At 32.2% G+C, this 14970-nt stretch overlaps 1 protein-coding gene across 2 annotated transcripts in view; it reads right to left on the bottom strand.

The window, feature by feature from the left end:
• The window catches only part of LOC106463479 (attractin-like), a 110620-nt gene that overhangs the window by 3212 nt on the left and 92438 nt on the right, over positions 1-14970 (bottom strand). For both annotated transcript variants that reach the window (XR_002611504.1, XM_013923518.2), the window contains exons 21-24: positions 14425-14629; positions 11765-11843; positions 2060-2164; positions 1170-1431 (exon numbers count right to left, since the gene is read on the bottom strand). Coding sequence is in view for 1 of the 2 variants with exons in the window: in XM_013923518.2 (XP_013778972.1) it covers positions 1177-1431; positions 2060-2164; positions 11765-11843; positions 14425-14629 (644 nt within the window). In the remaining variant the exon portion in view is untranslated. The remainder of the gene's footprint in view (positions 1-1169; positions 1432-2059; positions 2165-11764; positions 11844-14424; positions 14630-14970) is intronic.

The following is a 14970-nucleotide window of genomic DNA, read 5'->3' on the forward strand; positions in this document are numbered from 1 at the left end:
CAAACATTAGGATTTTAAAACTGTTGTTCTGATCACACTACAAGAACCATCAACAAGCTTTAGGATTTTAAAACTGTTGTTCTGGCCATACTACAAAAACCATCAACAAACTTTAGGATTTTAAAACTGTTGTTCTGACCACACTACAAGAACCATCAACAAGCTTTAGGATTTTAAAACTGTTGTTCTGGCCACACTACAAGAACCATCAACAAGCTTTAGGATTTTAAAACTGTTGTTCTTATTCTTTGAAGAACTCTGCATATAACTCACAGCCACATTGAAGTACTTGGAATTCTTTGAGATATAGTTAAGAGTTCAAGTATAGTTTAAGTTACTGTTTAAGTGATCCTAGAGACAAATGCCTGTGTTGCTCAAGGGTGTCATCAATCTCTAGCTTCCTCATCACAAATCAAGTTATAAAGTATTGTATTTTGATTTCATATGTTGTTTAACCTATTATTGTTGGTAATCAAAATATAACAATATAATTATACTATATGTACTTCTGTTCTGCACACATCACATTTATGAAATATTTACCCTAACAGCCAGTTAAATTTCACATCTTCATTCAGTTCAGCCTCAAGAAAGCTACATATGCACATAGCCAAAACTTGCCAAAAAAAGATACAAAAACACAGGTGTTTCTCTTGTAATTTTTCTCTCTCAATAACTGATTAGCCATGTTGTGAGTCTGACAGAATACAATGTTTTACAGAATTACTCTTGATCCACTTGTGTAATTACCTGTAAACTATAGAAAATTAATACAAACTAAATCCACAAAGTGGCTAATATAGAACGTACTGGAGACTTATTTGTAAGGAATGTTAGTTAGTGTACTATATAATGTTATGAAAACAAATATATTTGAAACTCACTACATTAAATTGTTCTTCAAACAGTCAAGACATCCTGTAAGTGGAAGATATAAAGCACCTCAAAAGTAGAATAACTACATTTCAATACAGAAAAGTTTTACAGATGGGTAGGATTGATACTTATCAAAGAAATACAAAACTCTATTAGCACAATTTTTGCTTCAACAATTTTGTAAGAATGAAAATATTTATTTTATTTTTTCTCTTTATCACTGAATGACATTGGACTTTTTCTTCCAATTAAGTATGTATTTTTCCAATAGAACTTTCAATAACTCAACAAACCTCGTAATCATATATAAGTTCCACTGTGATTGTGAGGCTTCCAAAGTTCTACTTTCCCTTCTTCCTTAATCACCGGAGTAGTTGTCACTGCCGTAGTTGTTTTTTTCAGGTTTCCTAATGATACTAGAGCACTAGCTATGGCTATACCACACTGGCCTTGGGGAGTGTAATTCTCGTTATTAGTTGGCAATTTGACAATCAGGCTAAGTACTGCTGCTTTACCCCCCAAACATGGTTCTAAAGCCACAGGGGCAGGATATGACTGCAAACCCAACATAAAAAAAGCTTAAAACCCTTGTAACATCATGAGAAAAGATTACAAGAAAATACGATCAATATAATCATGTTAGAAGTTAAGACATAAACTTTAATATTAAATATAAAATCTAATCATCAGACATTTTCTGTCTTGTATGTCAACATCCAGTGTTTTTCTTAAAACTTCAAAATATCAATTAATGTTCTATGTATCATCAACGTATTATGTACAAATTACTATTTCTGGTCAAGAATATACTTGTTAATCTTACTGTATAAACAAATGTGACTATGTATGACCCCTGAAAATCTTACACAGAAGGGTCAAATGAAATGTAAAATTGTTGGATACTGTTAACTTTCATGGTAAACTATTGTCAGACCACTGCTGGGAATTACAACAAATGGGATGATTATATATATATTAATCATAAATAAGTCCACCATATTACTCAGTTCTCAATATAAACATTAAATCTCTTTGTATATTTCTTATATATATATTTGATGTTCAAAAAGTCCTACATATGACTCTCCATTTTCAACATGCCACATCTGCACTGTTTTGGAAATTTCTACCTGTAGTATAAAATTACAAATTTTACTCCACATGACTAGACTTATAAACTTACAGAATCAGTATTTTCGCTAATTTCAGACAAGTCAAGGTTATCTACTGATAGAAGAACTCCAGCAAATGGTCTGCTAGCCATCTGTTCCATCTCAACAAACAATTGCTAGAAATAAAGCCATTTCATGTTATGTACTTTTAACACTAAGAACATAAAAACTTATTGAAATGTAACCATTTGAAGAACTAGTAGGTTTATAACATGATAAATTTACTGACAGAGAATACTTTATGTATCTCTAGTCATAACCGCAAGAAGTAGGATAACCTTCAAAACTCTAAGATAGATAAATATATTTTTCATTAAAATGTATTTCACAAAATTGTCCTCAAGTTTTTACTACATAAACTGATACGTAAAAGTTTAATTTCGTAAAATTAAACATTTGTAAATGAAATGATCAACAATTATACAGTTTTAAAGTTCATATAAAGATTCTTTGTTTGAAGCTTAAAAGTTTTTTAGAGTTTTATCCTTATCAAGGTTTAATATGGGTATTTAATATATTTCATAATTAAAAAAGTGTACCAGGCCTTACAATTTAAATTGGTGTAACCAAATATATACACTATCTTCCAATAAAATTAGATCACTTGTAGAAATGGCAACTATACTAATGATATAAATACATCAATACAGTACTTTATAACAATATATGCATGCAGTATGCAACTGCAAGAAATAAAAGGTTTTGTGTATTGACAGGTTATGCAGGGTTTCAAATTTACTATGAAATGCAATTTGGAAGTAAAATATTACCTGACACAAATAAGGTGAGATACCAACTTGTAAAATACTACTTGGCACAAATAAGGTGAGATACCAACTTGTAAAATACTACTTGGCACAAGTAAGGTGAGATACCAACTTGTAAAATATTACCTGACACAAGTAAGGTGAGATACCAACTTGTAAAATATTACCTGACACAAGTAAGGTGAGATACCAACTTGTAAAATATTACCTGACACAAGTAAGGTGAGATACCAACTTGTAAAATACTACCTGGCACAAGTAAGGTGAGATACCAACTTGTAAAAATATTACCTGACATAAGTAAGATGAGATACCAACTTGTAAAATATTACCTGACACAAGTAAGGTGAGATACCAACTTGTAAAAATACTACCTGACATAAGTAAGATGAGATACCAACTTGTAAAATATTACCTGACACAAGTAAGGTGAAATACCAACTTGTAAAATATTACCTCACACAAGTAAGGTGAGATACCAACTTGTAAAATATTACCTGACACAAGTAAGGTGTGTTTTTCACAAGTAAGTTCTACAGTCAAATTTACTTAAAAAATTCACAGAAACAATCAAAATAAACCAGCAACGTTGTGAAATTGACTACTATTTGTTGTTTATAGTAAGGGTACAGAAAGCACCACTTCTAATATGTCAATACTTTTATTTTTAATTCCTCACAAAGCTACTCGAGGGCTATCAGTGCTAGCCATCTCTAATTTAGAAGTGATGGACTAGAGGGAAGGCAGCTGGTCAACACCACCTGCAACCAATTCTTCGGCTATGAAAAAACAATGGGATTGACCATCACATTATAACACACCAATGGTCAAAAAAGAAGAGCATGTCCAGTTACGGGATTCAAACACACAATTCACAGCTCCCTATGCTATTCCCACTGAATCCTCACTCTTGAGAATTAGCACAGCACTGTTTAGATGTGTTTTTTTTCTTCTTTCTCTTACATGTGACTACCGTTTACAACTGTACTTCATTGACATTTCAGTATCTTTTTCAACAGTTTTCTTTTACTGTGTTTGCAATCAATTGTTTCAAATTTCTTTTTTTGCATTTGTTTATTGTTACCAAATTATACAGTAAATTAGAATGACTTCGCGATTAAGTGTATTGACAATGGAAGTTCCCGTTACGGTAAACAATAATTCTGGTAGGAGTAACCAGGCATCAGGTTTGATTTTATCAGCTGAGGAAGTACAAGCCTTAATTCATGGGGAGCTAGATTTCCACATCAGCCAGCAATTTCTTCCCATTTTCAACCTGACAGTGTTTCTGAGGATGAATATAATCAAAGAGAAGAAATTGGATTCACTTTTTCTGGCACCTTCTTATTATGGTCTATTACACTCTGCACCTCTACAAGCTCTAAACGAAGAACACCTGCAGTGGGGAGGAAGGTGTGTGTGAGAGGAGGTAAGTTCAAGTAATAGTCTCCCATTAAGTGACACTTACTGATATCTATAAACATATATATAAATACCACTGGGTATGCCACTAGTGGTCTTGCAGAACATTCCATCTCTACAGTGAGTGTTATAATGTAATCAGTAAATAGTGCTGGGTTGAGGCAAAGCATACCTTACCAGGCAACAACCACCACAAAGTGGAATCCCATTATCAGTGGTGAAAACAAGGGTTGATGAAAATAAAAACATAAATGTCAAAGGCAAATGGACATGTGTAGAATCATCACAGGAAGAAAACAATATCCACCTGAGGAAGATACAGCCAGATTGTGCAGATAATGACTGATGAAGGTATTGGGAGTAGGTCTTAATGATCTTCTCCAAAAGATGGCAAAGCAAGTTGCCAAAAACATGGTGATATGATGAATTTCATGAGAAGAAACATGGATAAATCCAAATATGCCAGCCTAATGAGTTGACAAACCCAACCAGTTAGCATGACAAGGGATAGATAATGAGAAACAGAAGGGTTCCGGGGGAATAAAAAGTTGGTAACATGAACCCCAAAGGGAAGAAGTACATGCCACATAACACCGTAAGGAGGAGAAGAAAATTGGTCTTGAGGGAGAGATGGTACCTGGAACATGTAGAAAAAGGATATAAAGAACCACATTGAGATTCCAATCAGACAACTCAAAGGAATGTGAAGGATGCATGACTCAAAGGAGCAGAAAAGGAGGGAAATGACAGGGGAAGACAAAACTATATGAAATTTGGAGAAAGAAAAGGTGTTCAACAAGGCTGCCTGATAGCTAGACATATTGGAAGAGGACAAGCTTTCGTCAAACAACCAGCTGAAGAATTGGGAAAAATGAGGAACGGAAGGGTGAAAAGGATAGAAGCCATGTTGAATAGACCAAAGGTAGATCACTGCCTTTGGTAAATGGACATGGAAGAAGGTCAGATGGATTGGGAAAGGAAAGATCCAACACATGAAGTCAATCCCTGGGCTGAAGTAATGGGCTTAACCAAAGCCATGCATGAAGACAGAGTGTGGTGATGTCTGAATGAACAATGCCCGACTGAGGTTGATGGAGTAGACACCGAAACAGAGATAAGGGTAGGGGAGCTTGTACAACTAAAGTTTGAAGCAGAGGGAACCAATGTTGTGATGGCCAATACGAAGCTACAACTAGGACTAGACACAGAGAAGTTTGGATTAGGATTAGGGATAGAACTCTAGAGAGGAGTTGATAAGGAAAGGTAAGCATAGATGTGCTGACCTTAACTGTCTGGAATGAATATGTCCACTCCCAGAGCTAGCAGATGTGGAACAGGAGACCAACAGAAAGGAAGTTTGGTGTTCCAGTGGGTGGTGAAAACATTGATATGAGATGTTCCCAGCTGAGAATACACCCACTGAAAGTCCTGTGGATCAAGGGGCTACTATTTGGAGTAAATTTTGTTGGGATGAGATGATTGATCCTCAACCAGATTCAGGGCACCAGGAATGTGGCAAGCTTATACCAGCATGGGGTGACTGTGGACCAAGAAAAGGAGATCCAGTGTCTGAAAGCACAGATATCTGAATTTAGCATCCCCTTGGTTGGTAATATAAGTGACCACTTTGGAGTTGTTGGGGTGTGCCATAACCATATTCCCTCACAGGAGAGGAAGGAAGTGGGACAAAGGTTGATGAATTCCCATACGATTAGAAATGTTGATATGGAGAGTAAACTTCTTGACCGACCAGAGACTGGAATAAATCTCCCAAGTGTCAAGGTAAGCACCCCAACCCTCTAAAATGATGTGTCAGTGAACAGATGTAAATCCAGACGAGGTGGATGGTCTGGTTCCTGCTAGCCACCAAGCCAGCCCCGGCTCTAACTGGGGAAGGAAGGGTAAAAAGAGTGGTCCAAGGGATCTGAGTAGTAGTTCCAGTGATCAAGGAGTGTCCACTGATGGGAATGCATATGAGCTCAACTCATGAGAATGAGAGCTTCCGAGCAAGCCCACATTCCTAAAAGATATAAAACATCTCGAGCTGTGAGAGAATGTGAGGTGAGGGCCTTGTGGACTGCTTGCTCCATATTCCAAAGATGGAAAGGCTGGGCCTAACTGAGGTTGGAATTGAAGAAAACCCCCAAATGAACAAGGTATTGAGGGAGTAAGAACAGATTTCTCCACTTTTATTAGGAATCTTCCCTTCATGTTGCTCCTTCTAGGAGCAGATGAGTGTGGTCTCTGGTCTGTGAATGGGAAGAAGCAAGCAGGAGCCAGTTATCTATGTAATGATGAGTGCAAAGACTCATCAAGTGAAGATGTCGGGCAAAAAATTTTACCATCCAACAAAAAACATAAAGAGCTGAGATTCGTCCAAACAGTAGGTCACGAAACTGAAACACTTCACTTCTAGCTATAAATAACTATTGATGGTGTGGGTACTGTGGGGATGAACCCTGAATTGTAGAGTACAAGGAGAAAAATTTGATTCTAGTATCAAGGATGTAGGAAATGTGAATGAAGAAAAGCTCAGTCCTATAAATGGGAAAGAAAGGAACACATCAGCAATGTATCAATGCAGAATAATTAAGTCCTACACTGATGAAAATTAGGATTATAAGGCAAATATTTAACAATGGAAAAAAAATTTTTCCAATAGAATACTGAATTAGATGTTACTAGTAGGAATGATATGTATAGTACAAACTGGTTAAACATACCTAATTGACAAAGTATTCATTAATATTGAACTGACAAAACATTGAATTGTACCTACTCTACAAAGTATGTAATAATAACAAACGTGTAAACAGACTAAAATTACCTAGAAAACAAAGAAATAATCAATATCTAACTTACAATAAAGTTAAATTTACTTAGACGCCAAAAGACATAAATATCTAACTTATCAAAGTCCGAGCACTGATGACGTGAAATACTTAATTCTCCTGTATGTAGAGAAGTACAAAGCCACACAAAGGGCATCTGACCCACACCAAGTGTAAAGTGTGCAAGTCAAAAAACTTACTACTGATGCACTAGGAGATATGGAAACAATAGGAATAAATGAGGACAGAACCTCCACCAAAGTGAATGACAAGGAGACACACCAACAAAAGCATTAAAAAGAAAACTAGTGAAACCACCCTCGTCTCAAACATACAGAATATGTGTCGACCTGAGTAACCAGCCGTAAAAAAAGATGTGGAAGATTAAAACTTCTGAAGAGGTGTAGAGTGTGACAGACCAAAATAAGAAGATGCCAGAAAAAAGGGAGTCCAAATTATCTTCTCCTTAATTGTATTCTTCCTCAGCAACATTGTCAGTTTGAAAAGGAAAAGAAATTACCAGCCAAACATACGAGTCTAGCTCCCTGGAAATTAAGGTCTGTATCTCCTCTGCAGATAAAGTTGAACCTGATTCCTGGGAAGTTGTATCAGTAGTGTTGTCAACTGTAATGGGAACTACTGTAGTCAGTATATTGAATTGCATAAGTTCTCGTATAATTTGGTAACAAGAAATAAATGCAAAAAAAATTTTGTTAAAACAATTGAATGCTAACACAGTAAAAGAAAACTGTTGGAAAACAATTTGAAATGGCAGATAAGCACAATCATTAACAATATCCACATGTGAAAAAACACACATCTAAACAAAGCTGTGTCAATCAAGAAAGTGAGGATTGAGTGGGAATAGCACAGGGAGCTAGTTGCACCAATATAGGTGGTGCAATACTATTGGTGGAGAGTAGTCACATGGTATGTACATGTTCAAAAATGGCACAAAATTGATGGGATATATAGACTGGTATGATGAGTGCAAAATTTGTTAGCAATGCTTAGAAGGCAGAAAGAAGATTGAGATAGCCTTGTATAAGAGGAGATAAGACCATATCAGAAAACTCAGTAAAACAAACAATCTATAAAAAGTTGGCTATATTTAACTGTAGTTTTTAAATATAGGCTTTAATTCTATTTTGGTTCATCATATTCACAGTTTTCTTTCACAACTTTTCTGAGAGAAATGATTTTATTTGAATGCTGAAGGTGCATCATATCTATTCAATAATAGTATATAGTGTTAAAAAATCTTTGCATCATATCTATTCAATAATAGTATATAGTGTTAAAAAATCTTTGCATCATATCTATTAAATAATAGTATATAGTGTTAAAAAATCTTTGCATCATATCTATTAAATAATAGTATATAGTGTTAAAAAATCTTTGCTATAATTATCATCTTTTGCAACACAAGTTGGTGAAAAATTACAATTCATCAACTTAATATAGTTCATATAGTAACGGTTGTTGTCATGCAGTTTGCTATTATAAATTGCACTAATGTCTGCCACATCCCAGCCAACACTAAATATAGCAGATATAGTGTAGTTGGCATATCATTACAGACTTTATTTTCAATTGGAACTTTTTATTTATAAATATAACACAAGTCTGTTTATATTCCCCAAGATTTTCTTAAAAGTATGTTTAAAATGGTATAGTTTGCAGGACACCAAAGTTTTTCACTCTAAAGAATTTATCATCTAGAAATAAAACCCTCATATTTGCAAATATGAGTGGAATCGAAGTAAGTTTACGAGAGGGGAAGTTCCACCCTCCTGCCCTATGTAGAGAAAACTCCTGTATTCACGTGTAAAAACAATAGGTTGAAAGAAGCATGTTTACTTGATGTATCAGACCAAAACATTTTTTAATTTTTTTTTATAAAATTTCATTTTGTTCCTACCAAATAAAAACTTTCAGCACAAAGGTACTGGCAGATACAAGTACTGCTGTGAAACTTAATGTTTTTATTAATACATTTATCAAGTCCTGCTTAAATTAATGGATATATACATATAACTTTCTTATACCTTAATACTGCTATTTAGTTTTAATTTTTCTTTATCTTAACATTATCAGTCATTAAATATTTATTGTTGTAACATGTTCTATTTTGTTAGATTATTTAGTAACAATAATGCCAAGTCCAGTCCACATGACAATAATGCCAAGTCCAGTCCACATAACAATAATGCCAAGTCCAGTCCACATAACAATAATGCCAAGTCCAGTCCACATAACAATAATGCCAAGTCCAGTCCACATAACAATAATGCCAAGTCCAGTCCACATAACAATAATGAAGGAGTTTATATTTCTATAAACTACATTCACTTTGACATAAGATGTAAGTTTAAGGTTACAAACACCATTTCAACAAACATTCCATGTTAATGATACTATGACTACCTTACAAAAATAAACTTACTTATGCAACTGAATATACACAATAACTCTAATTGAATAACTTTTCTTATACTGAACTGATCTCTTATACTAAATAATTCACTGATTCTCATCAACTTTATTCATTGATTACTCGTACTTATAAACAATGTACTAGCACCTCAAAATACCAAGCAAATGTTATTGTTTATTACATCTTCATGATTAGCAGCTCCCTCGAGCAAACAAATAAATCATAATATTGAAAATATAGTACACAATAGTGAAAACTGATTACTTGTATAATGATGTTAATATGAAATTTATTTTTCAATGTGAAATCCTTAATATCAATAAAATATCACATTTTAGGCTGTGATAACTGAAATTTAGTGTTAGAATAAATAAGTTATCTAGGATAAAATCTGAAACATTTCTAAGTATTAAATATTTGGACTTTAGGCTGGCAAAAGATACTACATCTTAGTTTTCTATTAACCTTCAAATTACTGAATTGTTTACACACCATTCACTATTTGTGTAATCCATATATTGCATCATACTGGATGATCTTATTTTTTAATCAATCAAAATATTGTGACATCACTTTTTTACTAGGAAACCCCAGCAATAATTAGTGAGATTAAATGCAATATTGATGATATTTTGATTTATTTTTTTCGTACGACTTACACATTATTAGGGATCTTGTAACCAATATACAATCACAATATATAAATTACAAAAAAAATTGTTTAACCCTCTCCAGTGCAGTATCTCATGTTTTTTTATAAGGGCAAATTACATCATCAAGTTTTAAAAAATTCTATCAGATCTTTCCTCTAGTATCATCTCAAAATAAAATTATAACTGAAAAGTTCAGATTTAGAATTTTGTTTTGACATCTGTTTCACATAAAGTAATAAAAAAATCAAAATGCTAATTCTAATTTATATTTTTATCTTCTCTCTCCCTACTTGTAATTTTTTGGGGAAAATTAAATATTTAAGCTTTCCACCTGCATAGATAAAACTTGTCAACATAACATACAAAACAAAGCTACAAGTCTGTGATTTTAGTACATGTTTTCTTCATTTATAGTTCAAATAGTGTGAAAACTGAATTTTTAAAATTGGTGGTTTCTAAAACTGTAAAATTCAACTCACTGCATGTTATTGCTTTACAGCCTCCACTAAAAAAATCATAAATATTAAATCTTTAAGCTGGGATTAATTTCTTTTTTCACAATCTTTTTACCACAGAGCTCTCTTTCTTCTTTATATAAACTGCATATCTCCAAGATTTTAATTTAGTTATAAACTGGAAAAGTTTAAACTATTATCATCATTTCTTGTTAGTAGCAGGACTGTTACACTGCTCTGTTAACAAGCATGAATTGGGGCCTAGGACCTGGTATAGCATAACATAAAAACATAACTAAACGTATTAAAGATTACAGTTTATACAGAACTGAGAATACTGTTGTAAGCTATACTTTCAATTGCAGAATTGAGGAAAAAACAATTATATTTTTCACAAAAACTTCATTTATTCATGACCATGGTTTTGCCATGATATTTGATGTCTTTACTGGAGAAACCATGGTCATGAATAAATAAAGTTTTTGTGAAAAATATAATTGTTTTGTTTTTCCTCAATTCTGAATTATAGTTTCACCAAGTATTGATGGTTTCAAGTATCAACTATACTTTCAATGTTATAATTTAGTTGTTTGCTACAGAGATCTGCTAATCACGATGATGATGCTAGATTTAAAGAATTCATGAAAATAAAGTTCATGACAGAAATTTTGTGGAATTTGGAGAAACAACAAAACATTATAAATACAAGTAATCAGAGTGTGATGATCAATGAAGTTTATAGTAAGCAATTCAGTTTAGGGTTTGTGGTAAGAGTTATATCTATTCTGCTGTTCAGTTACTTGGTGAGTTACATGTTTGCTTATCTATCAAAACTAATTAAGCTAGGCATACATTTCACAATTTATACTGAAATATCGTATCTGAAGTGAGGCCTATATTTAGTTGCAAAGTTTATCTGGAAAAGTTTATTTATGAAATTATACCAACAAGTGAATATGGCTGTAACATAGTTACTAAAGAAATTAATTCATTCATTACTGTGATGTGGACTAAACTTTGTAATATTTTTACCAAATAATCCAAAAGAACCCACTCAAGGACAGAATACATTAAAACAGTATAAAATTATATTTCATTCACTATGAATAAATAAAAGTCTCTTGAATCATTTCTAGCAAGTTAAACCTTACCTGTCTTCTTCTGTACAAGTCATACTTTTGTTTTACCTTCCAGAGTACAGCAGCAATGACAAGAAGTGTAAGGAAACAGCTGAAAATATCAGATGAGAGCCAAAGTTTACCTTTTCACTTACACAGGCACTTTTTCTTATCCTGCTTGCTAATGTCATTGCAAACTTCTGTACCTAAAATTACTCTTTACTATCTTGAATTATAGATGGAGAAATATTAAACAGGGATAACTAAACTTAAATATCAGGTTTAAGTGGTATAATAAAATATTGCACAATGATGTAAAATTAGTAACACATTAAACAGGTTATTTGCTAAAACCTAAACTTATCAATTTTAATAAATGTGACATACTGATTTTGGAAGATGCATCAATAAAAACTTCAGAATATTGACAAATTAATAATTAAATATTGGACTTAATAAATTCATCCTTTTTTTTGTTTTGCTGGTGGAAGGTTACATAAATACAATAACTTGAATCAGCCAGTTATGATGACAAAAACAAATTATTAAAATTGTATATGCATATCTCAGATTTTACAGTTAGTTAGTCAAATTATCCCACAGCTTTATAAAATAAAATAGCAAGCAACTAAGTGCTTATTTCGAAATTGGTCAGAATACACTGAACATAACAAAAAACTGGTTGTATGGTAAGTTGATCTTATTATAGATTTATAAAATATTTCTATTTAGTTTTATTAGTTCCTCTAGTTCAAAGAGTCCATGAGTGAAAGCAAAGGAGAATATGTTATGTTATCCAGACTACATCTGCTACGTCCAGTATCAACAATGCAAAAGTTCATTTACAGCAAAATTAAATGAACAACATACATATATATATATATATATATAGCAGTTGAAATACTAAAATTATAACTTAATTGTTTAAACTTTCCTATTTTATCGTATGGAGTAAATTCCTTGTAGAAAGTTATGCTACATGCTTATGTATCACACAATCTAAACCAACCAAATATTTTCTCTATTTTTTTGCAATTTATCTTTAAGAATTGAAATCGACATTTTAACTCTATCACTACGGGCTTGGACCCAAGTTCATGGTACCAAATTGACCTTCGTAGTTGGCATACTGTAACTTCTAATATGTTTGGTGTATCTTAAGAATATTTTGTAAGTTTTCAGTAATCATTAAGGGTCATTTGTAGACAAAAAATCAGAATTTGTACTGAAGAATTTTCACTAAACATTTCTCCATGAAGTCAAAGTGTTGACTTCTTTGAGTGCAAAGTAATTTTCATGTTAAGATTAAAAATACTATTCTTTGTCTCAAAAATCTTAAATTTCATTTGTGTAATCTCTAAAACCTTCTAAATACATTTCAAACGTTTTATTCAGTAAAACTTTATATCTTATCTGTTATTTTCTCTACTCTAACTCTATAAAAGGTTGGCCAATTTGACCGATCTCATAAGTACAAAAATAAAAATTGAAATAAATCTAAATTACCTTTTTTTATTCTTTCTAGAATGACTTCAAAACTACATTTATTTATCCTAAATGGCTTTAAACGTGTAACAGTATACATTTGTTTATACTTAAATTTTATTTTTTTATTGACCTTTGAATCCTGTCTAATATTCTTGCCACACAAGTTCTAAATCACTTAGCACACATGTAGCTCATGTTACCATAATGAACTACATAACACACGGGCTACTCACAAGTGTACCTTGTGAAACATTTTTATTCTTCTTAATGTTATTCTTTATTTTACCTAATTCAACCTAAAAAAAGTTTATAATTTTGAAATAGTAGTGACTTTTATATTAAAAAATAACGAAAGTACAAGAAAAATAAGAAATAAAGTACTTACCTGTTGACTTTCGATGAAACTTAACCCTACTTTTTAATACTAATGCCATTACTTCACTAAATAATTTTTTACTTAATCACATAATGCATCAAAGAACACAGAAAAATAACATGCATAAAGCAGACAATGTCCCATAACTATCACAGTTTTTCTGGCTTTCTAACTATGAGACAAGAGCTGTTAAAAATTAAGCTAAGCTAAGCTAGTTGATGTGTTTCCTGTGGGAATAAAGTTTGAACTGGAAGCAACATAGACAATTCTCTGTATGGAAAACAATGTGATATAAAACATCAATTGATAGATTAAAACTTTGGCTTTCTATAGGTTATAAATAATATAGTAAGAAATGTCAAAGAAAACTATTGGCAATTTCCGAAAAGAAAATGTGACAGGTGGGTGTGGCAAGAGGGTTTTTATTTTCTAGGTTATGGCTCTGTGACCAAATAAGATCAAAGGCTATAAAAAGTATGCTTTCCCTTAGCAATGACAACATCATAATGAGTAATTTGCATTAATTTTCTTAATTCTCAGAGGGGTGGTAAATAAATTTAAGAAGAGGGGAATACCTAGATAGGAAATATCACAATTCTCATACTAGAGAAACAGGATTTTTTTAAATATTGACTTATAAAATTAAGTAATATAATATTAAAACAAGGATTGTTAGCTATGTTTTAATGCCAAGTTTATTCATATAGCATGATAAGAAAGTACTTTAATTAAATTTTGAATGTAACTCACTAAAATCTCTTGACATGAGCAAGAAAAAGATGACAGAAGTGAAAGTGTTAATCAAACCTTCAGATGTACAAAAACTTACCTAGAAAACGTGATGAAGAACTGGAGAAGGTCAAGAGATTTGTGCTGGGAGAAGGAGATTTCTATGATGATTGGAGTCTTGAAGTTGAAAACATACACAAAAAATGTTGTATTCTTTGCACCAAAATAATGCTGTTTATGAGCAAAGTGAAGCTTGGTTTTATTACATTCATGAAATACTAGCAAAGGCTGCTCAGGCAGTAAAGCTGTAAAAAACAATCTATGATTAGTAAATAATTTCTCTCATATAAACACTAAATGTAAAACAAATTAAAACTTAGAATGTTAAAACAGATGAGATACTCAATATTGTACATTTTGACTTTCACTTAGCTAGAAAAATAAAGACAAAGTAAAATGTATTTAGAAAGAAACAAAATTTATCTAAAAAAATTTCATAATTATTTGAATAAAATAAAATTAGATCTTAACTACCTATATCTATATATACACCTGGAAAAAAGTTAAGCACCCCCAAATATTTTTCAGGATTGCTTATTGAAAATAAGGTTTAATTTTCATGATGTTGAACAATGTTCATAATTTC

The sequence above is a fragment of the Limulus polyphemus genome, unplaced genomic scaffold (genome assembly GCF_000517525.1).
Source record: "Limulus polyphemus unplaced genomic scaffold, Limulus_polyphemus-2.1.2 Scaffold1420, whole genome shotgun sequence".
Classification (NCBI taxonomy): domain Eukaryota; kingdom Metazoa; phylum Arthropoda; class Merostomata; order Xiphosura; family Limulidae; genus Limulus; species Limulus polyphemus.